Source organism: Symphalangus syndactylus, chromosome 4, assembly GCF_028878055.3.
Source record: "Symphalangus syndactylus isolate Jambi chromosome 4, NHGRI_mSymSyn1-v2.1_pri, whole genome shotgun sequence".
NCBI classification, from domain to species: domain Eukaryota; kingdom Metazoa; phylum Chordata; class Mammalia; order Primates; family Hylobatidae; genus Symphalangus; species Symphalangus syndactylus.
Window position 1 is genome coordinate 149,014,650 of NC_072426.2, and position 26,556 is coordinate 149,041,205.

At 37.9% G+C, this 26,556-nt stretch overlaps 1 protein-coding gene across 2 annotated transcripts in view; it reads right to left on the reverse strand.

The window, feature by feature from the left end:
- GPM6A (glycoprotein M6A) overlaps nt 1-26,556 on the reverse strand; it is a 383,459-nt gene that overhangs the window by 178,977 nt on the left and 177,926 nt on the right. Inside the window, exon 1 of one of the 2 annotated variants that reach the window (XM_055276463.2) lies at nt 7,595-9,602. The exons of the other annotated variant lie outside the window; for it this stretch is intronic. Coding sequence (XP_055132438.1) covers nt 7,595-7,631 — 37 coding nt within the window. The 5' untranslated portion in view covers nt 7,632-9,602. Of the gene's footprint in view, nt 1-7,594; nt 9,603-26,556 lie in introns of those variants that run through there. 2 annotated transcript variants of the gene reach the window in all.

Sequence of the window (26,556 nt, forward strand, 5' to 3'; positions counted from 1 at the left end):
TATTAACTAGTGTTAAGATATATTGACATTAGACACTGCATATGAAATGCTTAGAACAGTGCCTGGATTATTAAATATTAGCTATTATTATTAATATTTTCCTTGAAAAATAAATCATGCTAGTAAAAGTACTTAATTATGTTTCTGATGTTCAATAACTAAACTGAACAGAAAAACTGATACGGTATAGGCTGTTAAAAATGAAAGTGGGTCGGGCAAGGTGGCTCACGCCTGTAATACCAGCATTTTGGGAGGCCGAGGCAGGCGGATCACGAGGTCAGGGTATCGAGACCATCCTGGCTAACACAGTGAAACGCTGTCTCTACTAAAAATACAAAAAATTAGCTGGGCGTGGTGGCGGGCGTCCCAGCTACTCGGAGGCTGAGGCAGGAGAATGGCGTGAACCCGGGAGGCGGAGCTTGCAGTGAGCCGAGATTGCGCCACTGCACTCCAGCCTGGGCGACTCTGTCTCAACAAAACAAAACAAAACAAAACAAAAAAAATGAAAGTAGATATCCACCAACACAAGAAATGTGTAGAAGAATCTCAAAAAAAATGCTGTCAAGTTTTGGGAGGAAGGAAATTTGGCCATGTACTAGTTCTTTATTTGAATTATTTACTAAACTTTGTTGCATAAAACAACAATCAGGGAATAAATACAGGTGTAAAGTTTTTCTCCGATATTTTATTTTTGTTAAGAAAGAATAGGTAATTCACCATTCAAATAACCTTTCTAATGGGAAATACTAATTGCAACCATAAAAATGTAGAAAATAGTTTCCCAGACATTGAAAGTTCTATTATAAATCAATGAAGAATGCTAATTAGCAAAATACTTTAATTGCCTCACTTTTACTTGATAACCAAGAAAAAGCATGACCACCGCCTAATAGGAGGCAATATGAACAATCTCTTTTCTGTTTCTAGCATCATTCTCAGGGATAGAGTCCATCTAATTCCTCTCTTTGATGGAGGTAAGTATACTAAAACACATCATTTCCCATATGATAAAAATTTAAGTCCAAAAACATTAAACAATTTAAACAATGTGAGAAAGTGTCTTTCTTTCTTTGGGAAATGAATCTGGATATAGACAGCAGTTAATGTTCTAACATGTTGACATCTCTTAATACACATCATTTAAAAGCCAACAGTCATTCTTCCTTTTTTCCTCTGACCTCAGATTTTCTCATATTATAACTTAATTCCCTAGTGAACTCTATAAACAGACTCCAATAAGGAACTGACTCTCATCTTTGACCAAAGTTAGAATTCCCACTCACAATTTGAAAAAAAAAAATCAGTTATCTTCTGTTTTTCTTTCTTTGTATTGTTCACAGTACAAAGAAGTAAGTTACTGTTGGATTAAGAATATCCAAGACAATGGTCACAACTTGAAAGCACGTGGAAAAACATGAATTATTTTTATAATATCAGCTAATCCACAGCTGTGCCACCTGTTAGTATGGATGCTATCCAAAAGGATTTTTGAAAGTAAGCCAGGCAGTCTGCCTTCGATGTATGAAAAAGAAAACTGTCAAACATTTTGAATGGTGGGGAGGGGTTTTTGCTTGGGGGAAAATGGAGTTCACAATGGACAAACTAGAAGTTATCTCCTGTATCCTATGAATCCCTCATGAGCCATTGTCTTCTGATGAATTAAGGAATAATTAATTTCTAAAAACCGTTTCTTAGAAGTCATCACTCCAAGGACACTATCAATATCTATCGATCTATCATGCTGTACTTTTCATTTAGTCTCTTTAAATATTTAAACTTTAATTCAAGGAATTAATGAAGCAACTATATCAAGCACTTTCATTTGAAAAGGTGAATTCACTCATTTTAATGACATTGTGAAAAATCTATTCATATCCTTCATCCGAACAAGATGTTAGAAATGTGTTATTGATATTTTGGATCTCTGAGAAAAACAGTACCACAGACACTAAAAGAAACCATAATTAGCAACTGATCCAAGGAAAATATAAAATGACAAAATCCTAAAATGTTCTATCTAAACCACAGCAGACATAATAACCACAACAATGCAGAAGTTCTACGAATATCTATTGAACTTTATTAAAAATATAACTAATTTTCCCTACTGACAGATGTTGTAGAACTACATTTTAAAATACCAAGGGGTAAAAGTAACTTCTTATACCCAGGAGGACACTTCAGGTTAAGCACAATGCTAGTAAAAGCATAGCTGTCAAATCTTAGGACAGATTTTTCCTATATGCTTTATAAAATCTGATTCTCTATGTTTCTTCTAGCCTTGTTATCCAAATATAGAAATGGCAGCTGAAGAGATGATTTGTGACAGTATTTGCTGAGATGAAGTCTGTCCACTAGATGGATAAAACCAGTTCCCTTTTCATAGGTCTGTAAGTAGCCAACAGCTAAGAAGCAAATTATTAATTCTTACACTTAAATGACTGCTTAAAGATTTTTGATGTTGTTTTTGTTATTTTCTTAGCCACTAGTCTACAGACTTCAATGACATATTAAGGACTATAAATCTATTAATAAACCAGACACATTCTGTCTCTTTAATTTCTTTGCAATAGTTCTCCAAATATTATACTACCAATACTTACTGGTAGGCAATGATTTAGGGACGAATTTATTTAAATTGTAAAAAATCAAAGATCAGTGAGGGAAAAAAATCAAAATCATCAAGAATATACCAAAGAGTGGTGTCAAAGTTGAAATTTAATACATTAAATATACAGTTGATTCAGCTGCGACTCACCAGGTTAAACTCAGGGAAAATTTCTTAGCACTAAGCCTCTGTATGTAAGACTCCTAAAAGGATCTGAAGATTTGTTTTATTTAGAGGTCGTTTGATTGCAAAGAATAGAGATTCACCCAGAGTAGATGAAAGATGGGGCAGCATAGTTATTATGAAAATTTGCTGTGGGATAAAGAGATCCTCAGAGCATACTGAGAGTCATCTTTTCCCAGTTCTCAAGAAAGAAGGCCAATTGAACCAATTCATCTTTTTGGATTCAATTCACAACTTACAAGTCATAGATTGCTAGTGCACTTACAGATTGGCTGCCCTTGAAAAAGTTTTCATATCTGGCAAAGAAAAAGAAGCCAGAGTTGGTGGTAAGGAACACAATCATAAATTACAGATCATAGCTGATGAGTGCGATGGAAGCATGTTGGGGAGGCAGTCCTTCGAAGGAGTGTGGCTGCCAGGCAGGCAGCTGTGGACATCTAGTGTAGAGGGTGAGGTTGAAAGTTCAGAACCTGGACTCATTCTGATTGTATCGAGCCCAGCTCTACTATTTACTACTATGTGACTTTGGTCTAGTCAATTAACCTATTTGATATTTATTTCCCTCAATATTAGTACCACTTAAGGTTATTGTGAAGAGCCAATGAGTTCATTTAGGTAAAGTCCTTAGGCCAGTGTCTGGCACTGAAGTCACCGGGCAATATAGGTTGGCCAATATTTCCTAGTCTCCTGAAGCCAAAGCTGCCTTTTTCTTTCGTTGATTATAGTAGTGTCTCTTCTTCAGGGATGATGTCTGCTTAAGGAAAGGTTAGGTTCTAGAGTCATCTTTCAAGATAAAAATAATCTTACACACACAAAAAATGTCTGAAGAGACTTTTAGTCAGCCTATAAGCTGTACTGTATATTAAATATACTGTATATTAAGTACAATATACAGTATATCCTTTTGTGCACAGATTCCTTTATAGTAATATGTGTGTATAAATGTATGAAGTATATGATGAAGGGGTCTCTTGTCAACAATAATTGTACAGTATTTTAAATAATGAGATAGATCAACATTAACATTGATATGAAAAACAAAGAAAATAAACCTGTACCCTCTCCTTTCATTTATGTATTCTTGTTGGTTTTAATAAGTTAAAGATATGCTGAAATGACAAATAGGTTAGTGCTACTGAGCTAAGGATGAACAATGACCATTGAACTTTGGCTGTATATTGCTGTTTGAAATGATGGAACTGGTCATTTGATCACATTCAGCTCAATCATCTACATCTGCTAGTGACCCAGTCCCTGAGAGTCACCAAGAATTGATTCCACTGAGGCGATGGTAGGCGGGGCTTTGGTGTTGGAAAAGTCAGTGGTTGACATTGACAGCACAGAGTCATATAAGCTGCTGGTTTATTACACTAGAAAAATATGGTGAGTGACACTGTGGCTGTTATCTTTTGTGCTGATCAAAACTTTCTGGTATATTCCATGTAATTTTGAGACCTGTTTCATAAAATGTTCATGTTCAGAAATTAAAGCCATCAGGGTTTTGGCTGTTTGAACAGTTCAGCCAATTTATGAAGACTCCAACCGGCTGGCTCTTTCTGTCCATTGCTGTTTTCTTTTTTATCTCTATACAGTTTTGTTACTCCCTTTACTTATTGATTCATCAGCCTTCCTCTGTGAACCCCTCCTAATTCAGCAAGGCCTTCATCAGGGCTGTCCATGAAGAGATGGTCACCCACTTGTCTGGCGACCTGAATGTGTATTCACCAATTCACTCCTAATTAGAAACCCAAAAATCATTTACATATTTTCTCATAAGATTTGGCAAAATGTTCTAGAAACAGTTGCATGGCTACAAGTCATAAATGCGTACCTGTTAAATCTTCATAAAAATATCTTTATTCACTTTGCTCAACCCCTCTGCAGTAATTGGGGTCCTTGTTGCCATGATTTTGTGACAATGGCTCTTGATTTTGGTGACAGATGATTCTAGGTTTATTATGGCCATAGTAAAGACCAAATTCAAAACACTCTTTTCTTTTTTCCTTTTTTTTTCTATACTAGAATACCATTGTTTTGGCTGAACACAAGATGAAGTAAATGGCTTTCATTTAGAGGCCATGTTTTACCAAAAAAATATATGTTTCTTAAAATACTAGACTCCCCTCAGCATAATGAGATACTCACCTTTGGGGAGGGTGGCAGAAATTGATGGAGCAACAGATTAATGATCCCCATCTCAGTTTCACATCAAGCATGGGCTCATTGAACAGAACGGCTGGTGGGTGAAGTCACCCATACTTTTAATATTATCCTCTCTCTGGCTGAACACATATACTTAAATTAGGATGAAAGTTAGGACTATTCTCAATTGTCTTTTAAAGCTAGAGAGGGGAGTGGGCTCTCACTATGAAGAAAAATATATTTCTTATGGATGATCTTTTTAAGTGCTTAAGCATCAAGTATATATATTTTCAAACATATGAAATTGCAATTAATTCATGAAACCACTCAATTTTACATTCTAGTTGTATTTGCAAGGTAATATGAGTAAACACTGATGTGAATTTTAAGTCTTGGTGACATGTAACAGGAAAGACAATGTCTAAATTTTAAGAAAAGACTGAAAACCACTTACTTCTTGCAAATGGAAGAAAACTCTGTGTTATCTGAATTACTGTTTAAGAAAATCCTATGCAGTTTAGGAAAAACAGGTTAAGAACTAACACAAAATGCTGCTTTGCTTTAGATAGATCATTAAGTCTCTCCACCTAAACTCTTGAAAAATCTCTAACAATTTTGTCTGCTTGTCAAATTGTTCCTTCAGTAATTTCACAGTTACAACCCACGCACATATCGACAGAGCATTTCGATTCAAATGTAACTTTCTAACAACAAACTTATATAGAAAAGGTGTCATAGGCGTAGTTGAGAGGAACAGAAGATCAAGAGTGAAGAAAATTAAATCCTCTTTTCTTAGTTAAGAAGAAAACCTAAATCACAAATATTGTATTCATATACATTTACAAACTGATAGACCACTAAACATTTTTTCTGATTTAAAATTGCTTTCCACCACTGTTGCTGGTGCATATATTAATGACGAAAAACCCACTGTGACAGAAATCTTCCCCTCACGGCATGGCCACCTCCACCCCCATAAAAGAAAGCTTTTCAGTGTTACCTGGGAAAAAAACATCACAACTAATTACATCATTTTTCTTGGTTCCTGCATCTACCAAGGATTGCTCAGACACATTCAACCTGTTACCACAATCCATGATTTAACTCAAGGTTTTATTTAGTGTAATGAATATCATTCCTCTATTTAAAATGTTTTTTATCTTTCCTTCAGCAAATTGATCGGCCAATAAGTATCATTATTAGGTATTACAAAAAAGATGTTGTCATAAGATATTTTATTCTAAATTAAAATAGTCCACTGAGATGCCTTGTAAGAACAGAAATTACCATTAAAATGTCCCATTTACAATCACTGATGAACACCTAGGCTATTCATGCATATAATAAAGGGAGCTGAGGTTTTTTAAATTTAAAAATAGATCACATGCTATTAACGTAGATTTTTGTGTTTCTATTACAGATTATCATTAATAAGGATACTAAGGACTAAAACTGGGAAATGAACTTATCTATTATCTCTTGCTTATATAAAACCTTTATATATTTAATATCAATGGTCCTTTATTACGTGTGTGTGTGTGTATGCACCATATATGCCTCAAAGTGTGTGTGTGTACATTAAGAGAAGAAACCCAGCATAGCTAAATGGCTAAAAATGTGGTAACTATACTGTGCTTCCACCCTATATATTTTATCACATAAAATACAGTTTTTTAAAATAAGTGCCTTTATACACATTTGAAATTAACTTTGATAGCTGAATGTTTTTCAACACTACTCTTGAATATTACCTTTATGTAGTATTACCTGTGTTACTGTTTCAGTACTAAGAAAATGAGACCATTTTCTCTGACATTACATAAGCCCGACAGCAGACGAGAGAAAAGCTGCCTATCTGGGGTGAAAGCTAGCTCCCTCTGAAGCTACCATTTGACACATTAAAACAATTCTCGAGTTGATTGAATCATTCCAAATTACCAATATTTGACCATTTCAACCTGCAAAAATGGCAATTTCGCTTTAACTCATACAGCCGGATATACCTAGACAAGCTTTAAAAACATGTCGAAAAATTTCCTTTAACATTATTACTCAGAAGTTGGTTACAGTCAACTATATAGAAAGGAAAATCTTAACGCTTCCATACACCCTGAAAATTTACGAACTTTTGCTCCATCTACTTAAACCTATACTGCATTCTCGTTTTTAGTTTTTAGTTTTTAAAGATCGTTTTAAAAAGGTGCACCAATCGAAAGATAATTAATAGTCTTGGTCTTTGTTCTGTCAGATGTCCATGCAAAGGTATGGATAATGGTTCCATCACCAAATTTTTAACTAACTCCAAATATTGTATTTGTGGCTCACACTAGGGATCCCTGACCCAGCTCGGCAAGCGTGAAATCACGAAATAAATGAAGGTTAACAAAGAGTGGTCTAAGGAATAGTTCACTACAATACCGCAATGCTCTTCTCACTAATACTCGACTCTGCATTTCGGTACTTATATCTGAAAGATTTGCAAATAATGACAACATTCGTGCCAGACATTACTGCAAGTGAGGAACAGACTAAAGGAGAGGAAGGAACAAAATGCCTTCCAAGAGAGAAACATTCATTAGCCTTACTGGCAAGTGTCTAAAGCAAACAAGGAAACTGCAAAATAATTACTTAGTTACAAATAAACGCTTTTTAGCACAGTACCTTTTTGTGTCTGTCCCTCTTCCATATTCTCTTCCATGGCTACCTTTCTTCAGTAGAATCTGGTACACGGAATTAATCAAAAGCTCAATTAGATGTTGGAAAAACTGGTGGTTTTTTTTTTTTTTTTTTTTCCTGGGAAGCTCCAACAGCAGTGGCTTGGGCAAGTCCTCAGAGCTTAGCTCAGGCTCCCTCGTTCCTCTTGTTTGCTTGGAGACGGGCTGTCAAGTGTAATTTCATTCAAATTACTCTTCCGTGAAGATTATCAATTTTTCTTCTCAAAGCTGCCCATTGTGTACCACTGTAAGCAGGTATTCAAACAAATAGCCCGAGAATTTTGAGGGGAAATTTGGTCTGAATCCCAGGAGCAGAGACACTATGATTCACAAGTCTTGCTTTGCATTTAAAATGGGGAAAAGAAATTGAGGTTTGTATTTGAAATCTGGGCTTTAAATTGGAAACAGGCTGAGCTGTGAACAGATGGAGGGGTGTCCTCCTAACATGAAGCCGACCACCAACCCATAATTCCCCCCTTCGCTTCCAGAGTGGGAAAGCCCAGATTCCCGTCGGTTCTTTATGCTGCAGCAGTGGCTTCTCACCCAGTCAGATACGTTGCAAAAAACTGTGTTTTTCTTTTCTCTCCTCACTAAGTATTTAGTTAATTTGATTTAAGGTGCCAAGAAAGGATGCAGTTATACCATCTCAGGGTTTATCTGCAAAAGTTTATTACTAAGACAGGACTTGTAATCCCACACCTTTGAGATTTAAAAAGAAATAGAAGCGTGGCTGTCAAAGGAGTGAGTATAAAGCTCTAAGCCTGAGAGATACATGTTTTAAGTAATTATTTTACTTAATGCCATATGACTCTTAAGTAAAAGGGAGAAAACCACTGGAAGGAAAAACCCTATTGATGTCTTTGTTATTTATTGTTACGATTTTAGCCCACGAAAGCTGCTGATTTCCAATGAGAATCTCTTGAAAGGGAATTTCTTTAAAGGTCAGTGTCAGGGAATGAGAAGAGTGATGTAAGGGAGGAACAAATTTTAGATAAGAAACAAGAGGATAGCAATTTATAATGGGAATCTGCAAGCTGATTTGGAATGCAAATCACAATGCTGCAGTCTGGCAATAAATTAGCATTTGTACTTCAGCCTACTGAGTGACAGGGCACAGTCCAAGAGTCTCAATACTTCACAAAAGGTATAGCAAGAAAATAAACAGTATCTCTTTCAAGGAGCATAAACCTTTCCTAGAGTAGAAAGAAAGGATCCTTGCCTCTGTCTTCATCTCCAAATCAGCCAGCACACACACAGAGGGAGAGAAACACACGCACAAGCACACACACACACACACACAAGGACACACACGCAGACATAACTGTAACTCTCTGCCTTTAATGAAAAATAGCTCACATCCTCATTATCCATAGCATCTGTTTCTTGCATTATAGCTTGTATTTCACATGCATTCTTTAAAGCAGGCCAGCAGCATGTTGCACATCACCCTCTAAATATTACAAAAGCAACTATTTAGTGGAAACACAATTACTGCATTCCACTTTATTTCTCATAAATGAATGTTTAGTCCTCTTACTTGTATAATCATTTGTTATTATTTTCTCTTTTCAAATGAATTTTGTCCAAAAATAACTGGAGTTCAAATAACTCAAAACCTATCTCTTCTGAATATATATCAATTTGTATTCAAGGGTTCTTGAGAGAGCTGCTTGCTCAGTGCATAGATTGAGAGAGAGAAACCATAAGGGAAATCAAAAAGCCAAATTGTAGCAGCCTCTCTGCTTCAACTCATCCCTAGGCTGACATAACCTGGCATATAATCAACACAGAACGGAGCAACGCTCCTCATTTAGATTCTTCATTCCTTTTATACCATGGAAATCATTAGTGAAAGCAATTGTTTATTGTAGTGCCAGCAGATACAATAATGCCACCTTAAATTTTTAGAACACTTTACAATCTATAAAACATGATTACATACAGTAACCCATTGTAAGTCAAATGGGAAAAGCATAATTTCCCCCACTTTATGTTGAAAAAAAAACGGATGCTCAGGGACACCTAGAGACTGGGCTAATAAATGACCAAGTAAGTCTTAGAACCCATGTCTGTTGATTTCTTGCCTAATGTTCGGCTAATTTTCCTTCCTGTTCTGTTTCTTTATGAGTATCTTCAGCATCTTCAGAAATCAGCCTCAGTTCATAGCTTTCTTTTTCACCACACATAGAAAGCAAAAGAGAGGGAAATGAGAGGGAAAGGAAAATTTTAAAATATCCATGATTTCTTTTTCTTCTGGAAATTTTGCAGCAGAACACGCTCGTACAACCATTCACTTTTTGTCTAAAACAGGCTTTTTCATGTGACAATTGTTACCAACATAAGTCAACATCAACTTATACCAATGTTTAAAATATACGAAAAAGTCCTCAGAGCCAGTCCAAATGGACTCTTGTCAAATGAATTAAGAGAGATGCATACACATACATAGCCTCCTCGCAGCAATCACCTGTCAGTAGGCTTTCAGTATTTGTTATTGGGGTAAAATGTACAAGAAAAAATTGCCATTTTGATCATTTTTAAATCTGTAGTTCAGTGGCATTAGGTACATTCACATCATTCTGTGACCATGGCCACCAGCTATCTCCAGGACTTTTTCATCTCCACAAACTGAAACTCTGTGCCCATTAAAAACGCACTCCCCCTTTCCCCTCCCTCCTGTTTGATGGCAGTTGAGTTGTTGATGCTTTTCTCCTTTTTTTTTTTTTTTTTTTTTTTTTTTTGAGACAGAGTCTCACTCTTTTGTCCAGGCCGGAGTGCAGTAGCATGATCTCGGCTCACTGCAACTTCTGTCTCCAGGGTTTGAGCGATTCTCCTGCCTCAGCCTCCTGAGTAGCTGGGATTACAGGCATGCACCACCACACCCAGTTAGTTTTTGTATTTTTAGTGGAGACGGGGTTGGTTTCACCATGTTGGCCAGGCTGGTCTCGAATTCCTGACCTCAGGTGATCCACCCACTTCAGCCTCCCAGAGTGCTGGGATTACAGGCGTGAGCCACCAAGCCCAGCCAAGTTGTTGTTGCTAATGGTGGTTTTAAGATTATTTTTTAAAATTTGGATCTCATTTGAAGTAAAAATATTTTGAACCTCCAGTATCTTAAACTAGTTAGAAAAGAAAATTGCTTGACATTATAGTCGTTTTGCTTTATGAATTATAAAATATACTATATGAAGCTTAATAACTAGCAATGATGTGTCCTCATGGGGACTGAAATGCCTCATCTAATACTCTTTCCATTGTATCATATTGTATTTGCCCCACTCTACTCTTAGTCATTTATTTAAAATACATGGGCTGTATGCAGTGGCTCATGCCTGTAATCCAAACACATTTTGAGGCCAGGAGTTTGAGACCAGCCTAGGCAACATAGACAGACCTCATCACCACAAATATTTTCTATTTTTTTTTTCTTTTTTCTCTTTCTTTCTTTCTTTTTTTTTTTTTTTTGAGATGGAGTTTTGCTCTTGTTGACCAGCCTAAAGTGCAATGGCATGATCTTAGCTCACTGCAACCTCTGCCTCCCGGGTTCAATCAATTCTCCTGCCTCAGCCTCCCAAGTATCTGGGATTACAGGCATGTGCCACCTTGCCCAGTTAATTTTGTATTTTTAGCAGAGATGGGGTTTCTCCATGTTGGTCAGGCTGGTCTCGAACTCCCAACCTCAGGTGATCCGCCCACCTCGGCCTCCCAAAGTGCTGGGATTACAGGCATGAGCCACCACACCTGGGCACCACAGATATTTTAAAAAACAAATTATCCAGCCATGGTGGTGCACACCTATAGTCCCAGCTACTAGGGAGGCTGAGGCAGGGGAATCACAGGAGCCTGGGAGGTTGAGGCTGCAGTAAGCTATGATCACATCACTGCGCTGCAGCCTGGGCCACAGGGTAAGACCCTGCCTCTAAAAAATAAAATAAAACAAATATAAGTTAACTAGGTGGTTAAAAATATGATTATATTTTTATCAAGTCAGATTTCCCTTTCAAATACTGTCTAAGAAATGTTTATAATGTATATTACTTTTTTCCTCTGTGAGCTCACTCAATCCAAAACCATTATAATTCTCTTTCATTTTTCTTAATTAATCTTAATTTGGAGCTGCCTTTAAGACTTCATCTTATCTTTATGGATAAACACATTATTATATACACTGAGTAAATATTGACATATTCCTCTATTATGTAATACAGTCATCTTTGTGATACAAGGTTGATAATATAGACAAGTAAGTAGAGTTAATAGATTAAGGAAGTTGTGGTTCCAAATACCGCATTAACTATAAAAAGTGAGGGGGAAAAATGTTCGTAGTCCCTGGGTCAGAGAACAGAGAGGAGATGTGGAAAAGAAGATCATGAAAACCTAGCCCAGTGCATAGGACTAACAGGCAAGAACACGATTTAGAAACTGCCTTTTATTCTACCTCAAATGTTTCAGACACAGAATTAACTATCTCTAGAATGAAATCTCTTAGTTGGGATCTTCATATATTTTGACAGAGAAAAAGGACCCTTTTGTCTGCTACTTTAAGCTCTAGGTCAGAAACTAACTTCCATAACATTTTCTTTTCTTTTTTTTTATTTTTATTTTTGAGACAGAGTCTCTCTCTGTCGCCCAGGCTGGAGTGCAGTGGCGCGATCTCCACTCACTGCAAGCTCCGCCTCCCGGGTTCACGCCATTCTCCAGCCTCAGCCTCCCGAATAGCTGGGACTACAGGCGCCCGCCACCATGCCCGACTAATTTTTTTTGTATTTGTAATAGAGATGGGGTTTCACCGTGTTAGCCAGGATGGTCTCGATCTCCTGACTTCGTGATCCGCCCGCCTCAGCCTCCCAAAGTGCTGGGATTACAGGCGTGAGCCACCATGCTCGGCCAACATTTTCTTAAAGAAAGTCAAAACCACCATAAACACTACAATGTTTTCATTCCGTTATAAAATGACCATAACATTCTTCGGAGTTACATAATCATAGAAAGCAGTCAATTCACAGAATGATCATGGTGTTCACAGTAGTATCATTACCCCATTTCCTTTTATTCTGAATTGTAAAAGTGTTTATGAAGCATTCTTACAGGAAATTGATGTAGGCAAAAGGGATACTAAGGAGACAAATTTCTAATTTGGTTTATAGCCTAGTAGCATAAGACAGACCAAAAATCACAGTGCTGAATGTCAAGTGCTACTGAATAAAAATAAAACTGCATTAGATGCCACATGAGCCTACCTCAAGGATATCTAACGTATATGTAGTTTTGATAGTTGGGGAAGTTTTCCTGGTTTCCTAGAAGGTACAGTTTGATCTGACCTGATCAAAGCAGGTGACCTTTCACCCAAAGGAGATGAAATTCGATGGGAAAAAAGGGGGAGGCGGATTGTTGGGGAGAAAGATAAGATTTTCTGAACAGTTGAAAGAGAATACATGAAGGCCTATGGAGGGGGAGACATACTCTGCTGAGAACACGTAATAGACTAACATCTGGCTGCATGGGCGGAAACTCTCTTTTACTATTTATCAGACATTGTATCCCCAAGGTATTCAGTAGTCCCGTGCTGGAATATCCAAGTCTGAGTCTTGCTCCTTAGTTTTTTTAGCGTACTGAAGAAGAAGACGCTCCTAAGACCTAGCTTGTACTCTATAAGATTGGAGCCTAAAGGTAGACGATGGCAAACCCGTTAATATTTACTCCCAATAAATTACCTTTCGGGTATCTTAGGCTCTTTCTTACAAGACCTTTCCTCTCCAATCTATTAATATTGTATTTTCACATAATTACCAGGGCTCTTGTCATGAGTATGTCATAGGCCTGTTTACAACTGGTGAATGCTTTTCCAGTGTTCTTAGGATAGAACTGGCTGGAAAGATTGAACATGACCTGGCAGGAGCTTGCCTCTTCGGCATAATGTCCCCCTGCTGTTCATTCATTCATCTCCTTCCAATTTCTTAAAATCGTCCATTTGTGAACGTTGTTTCTTCTTCCTAAAACACTTTTCCTTCTACCCTCAGATAGCTAGATCTACTCAGATCTCAGCTGGAAAGTGTTATCTTCAGGCAAAACTTTTCCGAGAAAATAGGCCTCTTTTAGTATTCATATCACATGCCATTACAGAGCTATTCCTCAAAGTCTGCAATATACATATAGATATAGTCTGCAATACAGATAGAGAGAGAGAGTCAGTTCTATATATATGTATCTTCCCCCCGGCCTGCAGCCTATAAGCTCCACGAGATAATGGCCTCTATCTTTCCCCCTCTCACAAGACAAGCACATAGTAAGCTTTCAACAGATACTTGTTGAATGCATGCATGCATGCATGAATGAATAAAAGAATAATGATGTACAAATAAATGAATGAACAAACTCAGTGGCTTACACACACCTTATGTTTATCTGCTTCCACAAAATATTTTAGAGGGTGAACATAATTTACAATAACTTGGGGAGATACATATCATATTCATATGTAACAAATGTCATTCCCCAGCAGTTGAAGGCAAAATGATAATGAGATATTTCAAAGAGCAACCAGCAAAACAAAAAGGGAGCTGGGAAATATTAATTGTGTTTCATCTTTCCTCTAGGAAGGGAAAGCTGTATCGCCATAAATGCTGATTACAGTAAGGAGAGACAGAAAAATTCAAGGGTGACAGTCTTTGGGCCAAACTTACCCTTTTATAGAAAGATCAGTTCTAAGTACTTATGCATTCCTATAACCATAAAGGTGATCCAAATTTTAAAACTTCTAAATAGTTTTGCTTTCTACAAAATGCCAGAAAGCAAGAGTAATCCAAATCTCTTTTTGGTAATTATGTTTCCCATAAAACATGGCAGAAAGCATGAGGGGTTAAAAACTATGCAATGGGTAAGCAGCAGTGGCCTCTGTTTACTCAAAATCCAAACACTGCTACTAATTGAGAAAGAGATCACAAAAATTGGCCCAAGCTGATTCTCTGTGGTCACAAAAATTCTACTTTAAATTGAGCTCACCAAAGAATAAACTTCATAGCTCACTCTGTCACTCAAGTTGCATTTATTCAATGACTACTAGGTATCTGAAGCTGAGCCAGGTGAACATGACAGATGTAGTTTCCTGCTCTAACAGAGCTAATAGCAAAGATGGAAGAAAGAGACAAACAATTGGAACGAAGTATGATAGGTGCAATTGTATTAATATTAATGACAATTATACTCAGCACTTCACATGTGTGAGGCATTGTTCTAAGTCTCTAAAAAGTGTATATCCAGGCATTGTTCTAAGTTTCTAAAAAGTGTATATCCCATTTAACCTTCACCACAACAGCCCTGTCAGGTAATTACTATTGTCCCCATTTTGATAGAGGAGGAAATCGAAACAAAAAGATTAAATTCTTTGTAGCAAGTAACAGGGTAGTGAAGATGGGATTTAAACATAGGCATTCTGACCCCAAAGCCCATTCTTTGAACCACCTGGATATCTGTCTACACTTATGTAAGTAGTAGACCCAAAGGCATTTAATGTAGGAAAAGGCCCTGATTGTAAAGTCTTATTACAACATGAATATTTGTGTTCATCCAAAAACAAAAACGTTTAACTGCTTCCCATATGCCCAACATGTTGCCAGATGCTGTGAGAGACACACAAAAAAGTTGAAGAAATTATTCTCATACTCAAAGAACTTACGATTGAAGTTAAAAATATTAATACTCACTTTAAACAGCAATAAATCAACACAAGTATGATTTCAGAGTAAAACTGCTATAGGGAGTTGAAGTAGAGAAAGTTCTTGAAGATTTCTAACATGCTTGATAGCTTTCGCTGTCAACAAATGCAATTATCATCCAAGCAGTTTAGCAGAAATACGGAGACCTTGACTCAGTGGACGTATCTCTGATCTTCAGACTCTGTTCAATGCCACAATTTAGCCACTAAGATTTTATGCACAGTTATTATTCTTTCTTATTTTCTTTTTTTAAGTTAACTCTTCAGACCAAAATAATAAACACTTGTACTACCACCCAACATAGAAAATAAAGTATAAGGCCGATCACACGTGTTCTCTAACTGCATTCCTTTCCTTATACCTTCTTCAGCCCTACCTCCTGTTAATAATCACTCAGGACTGGAGTGTTTTTATTCCTGTATGTTGTCCTTATAATTTAATATGTGTGTGTGTGCGTGTGTGTGTCTGTGTGTATACAGATATACATACACACCATAGTTAGTATTGTTTTGTAGGTTTTCTTTTTTCTTTTTTTTTTTTTTTGAGATGGAGTCTTGCCCTGTTGCCCAGGCTGGAGTGCAGTGGTGCAATCTCTGCTCACTGCAACCTCCCCTTCCTGGGTTCAAGTGATTCTCCTGCCTCAGCCTCCCAAGTAGCTGGGATTACAGGCATGAGCCACCACGCCCAGCTAATTTTTATATTTTTAGTAGAGACAGAGTTTCACCATGTTGGCCGGTTGGTCTCAAACTTCTGACCTCAAGTGATCCACCTACCTCAACCTCTCAAAGTGCTGGGATTACAGGCATGAGCCACCACACCCGGCCTGTTTTGTAGGTTTTGATTAGATATCAAGAATATCTTCTTATATGTCTCTTTTCACAATTTCTTCCTCAATCTTTTAATGATATATGCGAATCCATTGATAAACATTTAATATTGTTTCTAATTTGTAAACAGCTATAAAAAATTACAATGAATAGTTTTATATACGTTTAGTGCACACATTTAAAATTTTCCCTGGAAGTCTGAGGTGTGCGTATGTGTGGAATCATTGGGTAGGAGAGTATGTGTGTCTTCAATAATACATGTGTTAAAAAGCCCTTCAAAGTGCTTGTGCCAATTTAAATTTCCCTAAGAACTATCTGAGAATCCTACTGTTCTACCTCTTCTATACTTAATAATTTTTAAATGTTACCAAAGATAAATTTTTTAATTTACATGAGTATTAATTATATATCTTAATATGACTTCCTTAAGTATCTCAATGAAAGTTGAGAATATTTTCATGCAATTAGCCAATGATTTTCCTCTTTTGAGAAATGTATATTCATGCCCTTCACTCATTTTCCCACAGTTATCGTTTGCTTTTTGGTATTATTCTATAGATATTATTTGTAAGTTCTGAATACTAATTCCATAGCAATTAAATGTCTAACATATATATTTTTACAGTGCCTTAGTTAATCTTGATTTTTGGTCATGTATATACATTTTAGAATCAGCTTTCAAATATAATGAGGGGGAGGTGAACTTATATTTATTGAACTTAAATTAACTTCATAGATTAAGGAGACATAATTAACATTTTTACAAAATTGAATCTCTTTCCATGAACATGAGATCTCTTTCTATATGTCGAGAACTTCTTTTCATATATTTTAAGAATGTTTTAAAATGTTCTCCCTAGGAGGTTTGCATATTTTTTTTGTTTTTATTCCTAAGTATTTTGATTTCTTTTAGAGGTATTTTATACTAAATCTCTCGTCTTTTTTTTTTTTTTTTTGAGACGGAGTCTCGCTCTGTAGCCCAGGCTGGAGTGCAGTGGCGCAATCTCGGCTCACTGCAGGCTCCGCCTCCCGGGTTCATTCTCCTTCCTCAGCCTCTCCGAGTAGCTGGGACTACAGGCACCCGCCACCACGCCTGGCTAATTTTTTGTATTTTTAGTAGAGACGGGGTTTCACCGTGGTCTCGATCTCCTGACCTCATGATCTGCCTGCCTCGGCCTCCCAAAGTGCTGGGATTACAAGCGTGAGCCACCGCGCTCGGCCTCAAGCCTTTTTTTGACTGAAGTAAAGGAACACATTATTGGATTTTAAAAATTAGTCATATAAGAAGCAAATTTGCTAAACTCTTCTATAGTTCTAAAAATGTATAGGTCTTGAAATTTCTATGTAGAAATTCACACATTTGAATTAAAACAAATATGAGTCTATCTGTCCAATCCATATATTTTAGTTTATTTCCTCTGTTTTACTGTGCATTCTAGGGTCCCCAACGCAGTGTTGAATTGAACAGTGATTTGAAAAGAAATGATTCTATGGTTTCACTATTATATGTTATTTGTAGTAGGTTTGGGTAGAAATTTTTTATCTGTTTAAATAAGTTCCCTTCTAGTCCATATTTCTGAGGTTCATTTATTATAAAGTATTGAATCAGAAAAAATGTTTTATTCTCCATCAAGTAAGATGATTATACAAATTGCATCCATTAATATATTAGAGTAAGAATTGCATTTGTAGATTTTCTGATGTTAAACTCTGTTTGCATTCCCAAACAGAGAATTGGTCATGATATGTAATTGCTTTAATTTCAATTTTTTTTTTTTTTTATTATACTTTAGGGTTTTAGGGTACATGTGCACAATGTGCAGGTTTGTTACATATGTATCCATGTGCCATGTTGATTTCCTGCACCCATTAACTCGTCATTTAGCATTAGGTGTATCTCCTAATGCTGTCCCTCCCCCCTCCCCCCACCCCACAACAGTCCCCGGAGCGTGATGTTCCCCTTCCTGTGTCCATGAGTTCTCATTGTTCAATTCCCACCTATGAGTGAGAACATGCGGTGTTTGGTTTTTTGTCCTTGCGATAGTTTACTGAGAATGATGTTTTCCAGTTTCATCCATGTCCCTACAAAGGACACGAACTCATCATTTTTTATGGCTGCATAGTATTCCATGGTGTATATGTGCCACATTTTCTTAATCCAGTCTATCGTTGTTGGACATTTGGGTTGGTTCCAACTCTTTGCTATTGTGAATAGTGCCGCAATAAACATACGTGTGCATGTGTCTTTATAGCAGCATGATTTATAGTCCTTTGGGTATATACCCAGTAATGGGATGGCTGGGTCAAATGGTATTTCTAGTTCTAGATCCCTGAGGAATTGCCACACTGACTTCCACAATGGTTGAACTAGTTTACAGTCCCACCAACAGTGTAAAAGTGTTCCTATTTCTCCACATCCTCTCCAGCACCTGTTGTTTCCTGATTTTTTAATGATGGCCATTCTAACTGGTGTGAGATGGTATCTCACTGTGGTTTTGATTTGCATTTCTCTGATGGCCAGTGATGAGGAGCATTTCTTCATGTGTTTTTTGGCTGCATAAATGTCTTCTTTTGAGAAGTGTCTGTTCATGTCCTCTGCCCACTTTTTGATGGGGTTGTTTGTTTTTTTCTTGTAAATTTGTTTGAGTTCATTGTAGATTCTGGATATTAGCCCTTTGTCAGATGAGTAGGTTGCAAAAATTTTCTCCCATTGTGTAGGTTGCCTGTTCACTCTGATGATAATTTCTTTTGCTGTGCAGAAGCTCTTTAGTTTAATGAGATCCCATTTGTCGATTTTGGCTTTTGTTGCCATTGCTTTTGGTGTTTTAGACATGAAGTCCTTGCCCACGCCTATGTCCTGAATGGTATTGCCTAGGTTTTCTTGTAGGATTTTAATGGTTTTAGGTCTAACATATAAGTCTTTAATCCATCTTGAATTAATTTTTGTATAACGTGTAAGGAAGTGATCCAGTTGCAGCTTTCTACATATGGCTAGCCAGTTTTCCCAGCACCATTTATTAAATAGGGAATCCTTTCCCCATTTCTTGTTTTTGTCAGGTTTGTCAAAGATCAGATAGTTGTAGCTATGCGGCATCATTTCTGAGGGCTCTGTTCTGTTCCATTGATCTATGTCTCTGTTGTGGTACCAGTACCATGCTGTTTTGGTTACTGTAGCCTTGTAGTATAGTTTAAAGTCAGGTAGCGTGATGCCTCCAGCTTTGTTCTTTTGGCTTAGGATTGACTTGGCGATGCGGGCTCTTTTTTGGTTCCATATGAACTTTAAAGTAGTTTTTTCCAATTCTGTGAAGAAAGTCATTGGTAGCTTGATGGGGATGGCATTGAATCTATAAATTACCTTGGGCAGTATGGCCATTTTCACGATATTGATTCTTCCAACCCATGAGCATGGAATGTTCTTCCATTTGTTTGTATCCTCTTTTATTTCATTGAGCAGTGGTTTGTAGTTCTCCTTGAAGAGGTCCTTCACATCCCTTGTAAGTTGGATTCCTAGGTATTTTATTCTCTTTGAAGCAATTGTGAATGGGAGTTCACTCATGATTTGGCTCTCTGTTTGTCTGTGATTGGTGTACAAGAATGCTTGTGATTTTTGTACATTAATTTTGTATCCTGAGACTTTGCTGAAGTTGCTAATCAGCTTAAGGAGATTTTGGGCTGAGACAATGGGGTTTTCTAGATATACAATCATGTCATCTGCAAACAGGGACAATTTGACTTCCTCTTTTCCTAATTGAATACCCTTTATTTCCTTCTCCTGCCTGATTGCTCTGGCCAGAACTTCCAGCACTATGTTGAATAGGAGCGGTGAGAGAGGGCATCCCTGTCTTGTGCCAGTTTTCAGAGGGAATGCTTCCAGTTTTTGCCCATTCAGTATGATATTGGCTGTGGGTTTGTTGTAGATAGCTCTTATTATTTTGAGATACGTCCCATCAATACCTAATTTATTGAGAGTTTTTAGCATGAAGGGTTGTTGAATTTTGTCAAAGGCCTTTTCTGCATCTATTGAGATAATCATGTGGTTTTTGTCTTTGGTTCTGTTTATATGCTGGATTACATTTATTGATTTGCGTATGTTGAACCAGCCTTGCATCCCAGGGATGAAGCCCACTTGATCATGGTGGATAAGCTTTTTGATGTGCTGCTGGAGTCGGTTTGCCAGTATTTTATTGAGGATTTTTGCATCAATGTTCATCAAGGATATTGGTCTGAAATTCTCTTTTTTGGTTATGTCTCTGCCAGGTTTTGGTATCAGGACGATGCTGGCTTCGTAAAATGTGTTAGGGAGGATTCCCTCTTTTTCTATCAATTGGAATAGTTTCAGAAGGAATGGTACCAGTTCCTCCTTGTACCTCTGGTAGAATTCAGCTGTGAATCCATCAGGTCCTGGACTCTTTTTTGTTGGTAAGCTATTGATTATTGCCACAATTTCAGAACCTGTTATTGGTCTATTCAGAGATTCAACTTCTTCCTGGTTTAGTCTTGGGAGGGTGTATTTGTCGAGGAATTTATCCATTTCTTCCAGATTTTCTAGTTTATTTGCATAAAGGTGTTTGTAGTATTCTCTGATGGTAGATTGTATTTCTGTGGGATCGGTGGTGATATCCCCTTTTTCGTTTTTTATTGCATCTATTTGATTCTTCTCTCTTTTCTTCTTTATTAGTCTTGCTAGCGGTCCATCAATTTTGTTGATCTTTTCAAAACACCAGCTCCTGGATTCATTAATTTTTTGAAGGGTTTTTTGTGTCTCTATTTCCTTCAGTTCTGCTCTGATTTTAGTTATTTCTAGCCTTCTGCTAGCTTTTGAATGTGTTTGCTCTTGCTTTTCTAGTTCTTTTAATTGTGATGTTAGGGTGTCAATTTTGGATCTTTCCTGCTTTCTCTTGTGGGCATTTAGTGCTATAAATTTTCCTCTACACACTGCTTTGAACGTGTCCCAGAGATTCTGGTATGTTGTGTCTTTGTTCTCGTTGGTTTCAAAGAACATCTTTATTTCTGCCTTCATTTCATTATGTACCCAATAGTCATTCAGGAGCAGGTTGTTCAGTTTCCATGTAGTTGAGCGGTTTTGACTGAGTTTCTTAATCCTGAGTTCTAGTTTGATTGCACTGTGGTCTGAGAGACAGTTTGTTATAATCTCTGTTCTTTTACATTTGCTGAGAAGAGCTTTACTTCCAACTATGTGGTCAATTTTGGAATAGGTGTGGTGTGGTGCTGAAAAAAATGTATATTCTGTTGATTTGGGGTGGAGAGTTCTGTAGATGTCTATTAGGTCCACTTTATGTAGAGCTGAGTTCAATTCCTGGATATCCTTGTTAACTTTCTGTCTCGTTGATCTGTCTAATGCTGACAGTGGAGTGTTAAAATCTCCCATTATTATTGTGTGGGAGTTTAAGTCCCTTTGTAGGTCACTGAGGACTTGCTTTATGAATCTGGGTGCTCCTGTGTTGGGTGCATATATATTTAGGATAGTTAGCTCTTCTTGTTGAATTGATCCCTTTACCATTATGTAATGGCCTTCTTTGTCTCTTTTGATCTTTGTTGGTTTAAAGTCTATTTTATCAGAGACTAGGATTGCAACCCCTGCCTTTTTTTGTTTTCCAGTTGCTTGATAGATCTTCCTCCATCCCTTTATTTTGAGTCTATGTGTGTCTCTGCACGTGAGATGGGTTTCCTGAATACAGCACACTGATGGGTCCTGACTCCTTATCCAGTTTGCCAGTCTGTGTCTTTTGATTGGAGCATTTAGCCCATTTACATTTAACGTGAATATTGTTATGTGTGAATCTGATCCTGTCATTATGATGTTAGTTGGTTATTTTGCTCGTTAGTTGCTATAGTTTCTTCCTAGCCTCGATGGTCTTTACAATTTGGCATGTTTTTGCAGTGGCTGGTACCGGTTGTTCCTTTCCATGTTTAGTGCTTCCTTCAGGAGCTCTTTTAGGGCAGGCCTGGTAGTGACAAAATCACTCAGTGTTTGCTTGTCTGTAAAGTATTTTATTTCTCCTTCACTTATGAAGCTTAGTTTGGCGGGATAGGAAATTCTGGGTTGAAAATTCTTTTCTTTAAGAATGTTGAATATCGGCCCCCACTCTCTTCTGGCTTGTAGAGTTTCTGCTGAGAGATCAGCTGTTATTCTGATGGGCTTCCCTTTGTGGGTAACCCGACCTTTCTCTCTGGCTGCCCTTAACATTTTTTCCTTCATTTCAACTTTGGTGAATCTGACAATTATGTGTCTTGGAGTTGCCCTTCTCGAGGAGTATCTTTGTGGCGTTCTCTGTATTTCCTGAATCTGAATGCTGGCCTGCCTTGCTAGATTGGGGAAGTTCTCCTGGATAATATCTTGCAGAGTGTTTTCCAACTTGGTTCCATTCTCCCCATCATTTTCAGGTACACCAATCAGACGTAGGTTTGGTCTTTTCACATAGTCCCAAATTTCTTGGAGACTTTGTTCATTTCTTTTTATTCTTTTTTCTCTAAACTTCCCTTCTCTCTTCATTTCATTCATTTCATCTTCTATCAGCGATACCCTTTCTTCCAGTTGATCGCCTCTGCTACTGAGGCTTCTGCATTCTTCGCGTAGTTCTCAAAACTTGGCTTTCAGCTCCATCATCTCCTTTAAGCCCTTCTCTCCATTGGTTATTCTAGTTATCCATTCTTCTAATTTTTTTTCAAAGTTTTTAACTTCTTTGCTATTGTTTTGAATTTCCTCTCGTAGCTCAGAGTAGTTTGATCGTCTGAAGCCTTCTTCTCTCAACTCATCAAAGTCATCCTCCATCCAGCTTTGTTCCGTTGCTGGTGAGGAACTGCGTTCCTTTGGAGGAGGAGAGGTGCTCTGTTTTTTAGAGTTTCCAGTTTTTTTGGTCTGTTTTTTCCCCATCTTTGTGGTTTTGTCTACTTTTTGTCTTCGATGATGGTGATGTACAGATGGGTTTTTGGTGTGGATGTCCTTTCTGTTTGTTAATTTTCCTTCTACCAGACAAGACCCTCAGCTGCAGGTCTGTTGGAGTTTACTAGAGGTCCACTCCAGACCCTGTTTGGCTGGGTGTCAGCACTGGTGGCTGCAGAACAGCGGATTTTCGTGAGACCACAAATTCAGCTGTCTGATAGTTCCTCTGAAAGTTTTGTCTCAGAGGAGTACCCGGTTGAATGAGGTGTCAGTCTGTCCCTACTTGGGGGGTGCCTCCCAGTTAGGCTGCTCAGGGGTGAGGGACCCACTTTAGGAGGCAGTCTGTCCGTTCTCAGATCTCCAGCTGCGTGCTGGGAGAACCACTACTCTCTTCAAAGCTGTCAGTCAGACAGGGACATTTAAGGCTGTGGAGGTTCTCGCTGACTTTTTGGTTGTCTGTGCCCTGCCCCCAGAGGTGGAGCCTACAGAGGCAGGCAGGCCTCCTTGAGCTGTGGTGGGCTCCACCCAGATCGAGCTTCCTGGCTGCTTTGTTTACCTAAGCAAGCCTGGGCAATGGCGGGCGCCCCTCCCCCAGCCTCGTTGCCGCCTTGCAGCGTGATCTCAGACTGCTGTGCTAGCAATCAGCAAGACTCTGTGGGCATAGGACCCTCCGAGCCAGGTGCGGGACACAATCTCCTAGTGTGCCGTTTTCCAGGCCCGTTGGAAAAGCGCAGTATTAGGACGGGACTGACCCGATATTCCAGGTGCCGTCTGTTTCCCCTTTCTTTGACTAGGAAAGGGAACTCCCTGACCCCTTGCGCTTCCTGAGTGAGGCAATGCCTCGCCCTGCTTCGGCTCGCGCACAGTGCGCTTCACCGACTGTCCTGAACCCACTGTTAGGCACTCCCTAGTGAGATGAAACCGGTACCTCAAGCAGAAATGCAGAAATCACCCGTCTTCTGTGTCGCTGGGGCTGGGAGCTGGAGACCGGAGCTGTTCCTATTCGGCCATCTTGGCTCCACCCCCCGTTATGTCCTAATTTCAATTTAATATTTTGAAAAATTCTTTTAATTGGAAATCTTATCCTTTTCTATCTATTTTTCTCTAAACATACATAGTGCTTTTTTAAAAAGCTGTCCACTTTAGGAGAATCGTTTATTAAAAATTTTGGTACATCCCAAAATGGGACTGCTGTATAGCAGTTAATGATTATATAAGTTGTCTATATTAACAACGAAAAGCTGTTCATAATAAAGTGATAGAAGTATATAACAACAGTATAAATTGTATCCTTTTGTAGTTTAAAATGTTCATAAACATATGCATTGAAACAAGCCTACACAGATCTATTGGAAAACGTTAAGAGTGCTTATTTCTAGAAAGTGGTATTTGAGATAATTTATTTAATTCTTTTCATGCTTCTTTTTTTTGTTTTTTGTTTTTTTTTAATTGTACTTTAACTTCTGGGATACATGTGCAGAACTGCAGGTTTGTTACATAGGTATACATGTGCCATGGTGATATGCTGCACCTATCAACTCATCATCTAGGCTTTAAGCCCTGCATGCATTAGGTATTTCTCCTAGCGTTCTCCCTCCCCTTGCCCCCAGCCTCTGGCAGGCCCCGGTGTGTGATGTTCCCCTCCCTGTGTCCATGTGTTCTCATCTCTTTACACGCTTTTTGATACTTTTTATATAGTTACAATATTATTTTAATTATCAGAAAACTTAATAATTTTACAAAACTGACAATAATAAGTTGGTTACCACTAACTGCAGCTAAAATGTTATAGACATTGGGCTAGCAATTTTTATAATTTTTTTTCTGACATTCATAACATCTCTGCAAGACAGCTTTCTTTCATGTGAGAAAATTGAGGCTTTCAAAGGTTAAGCAACTTTCTCAAGGCTACACAGCTGGTGAATGAGGAACTGAGATTTGAATTTTGGTTTCCCTAATACTAAACTTCTATCACTCAAAAGATAAGTGATTCAGTACTTGATTAACACAGTTGTTAGCCAACACATGTTAGCTTTTCTTCAGTTTTGAGTAAAGGCTTAGTGCTATATTAACGACAATGAACATAGGTTATAACTTATCTGAAAAGTGGATGATTTTTTTTTGCTCCATTCACTTGAACCAATATTTAACAATCAAGAAATGTCAGTTAAGCCTAACCTTACATATCATATTGGATATTGCAAATGACAATCTTGCAAAAATAAATAGATAAGTGCAAGAGAGAAAGAAAAAGACAGACAAGGGGGAGGGGTGTAAATACAACTTTATGCAAAACTAGTGGCTTGTCATAAGTCCTGAATTTTGAAACAGTGATTTTAAATTGTTGCTTTGAATCTCACTGCAGATGCAGATGGTAGGAGATATCCTCTGAAAAAGCTGATTACACTATATGGTGCATAGAGAACTGATGAGGAAAAACAAGACTCAAGTTTTCTCAGCTTTATCATAAGCGTTTTGGTATTTTTGCTTATACGTTAGATTGCAAGTCCTCTGTGGATGAAAAAAATACATTAAAGTGTACTCTTACGTTTCCAGAGATCACTTCAGGTAACCTAAAAATTCTTATCTCAAAAAAGAAAACTCAGACTGACAACTTATCTCATTCTTCAAAGTGCCTTGCCCAACACATCTGAACTAATGACTAAAAAGGCAGGGAGCCTGGGCTTCTCCCAATGGGCAATCAAGGTGAAAGGCCCTTCCTTTCTTACTTCTGAGAGAAAGGTATGATTTTACACATTGTTCCTTTTATTGCGAGTTAGGTATCTGAAATCTTTAGCGTTTGTCAGTTCTGAGCAAGAGGCCTTAGATTGTGATCTATTCTCCATTAAGGAGAAAACAAATAAGCCCACATGCTGGGTGTTCCAGAAACATCCAGAAAACATTTTCTCAAGGATGTTTTATTGGCCCTGACATATGGTCTCTTTGGATAGATATTTGGCCAGACCATGGCTCCAGGAAGACTGATACACTCAAGTAATTTACATCCTAGAAGTTCCTCTGCTGCAATGTGCACACTGTTATTTTCGAATGAACCTACAAACACCACTTGACTTCACTCTGCTTGTGCGGCAGAGTTTTCAGCGATGTGCTCAAGTAAGCAGTAAGCAACCCGCTGCCATTGTCATGGACAAAATGCAAAGCTGTTTTTAGCATTTACTATTGCAAATATTAAGGTAGATACGATTTATTTCCTTCTCTGACTTCCTGAATTTCAATATCATTTGTATGTAGCTCATATTTGCCAGGTATCATACATTTTTTATTTTTAATATTTCAATTTGTCTGATATCCATTTCCCCTGCCTGTCATTGTGGTCAGAAACTACGAGCTGCACTTGTTTCTCCCTTACCATTCATAAACTGAGACTGAGGTTAGACCTATCATGAGGTGCCCAGCTTTCCAAGGACTAGGTTCAGCTCTTCTTATTCAGTAATATTTAACA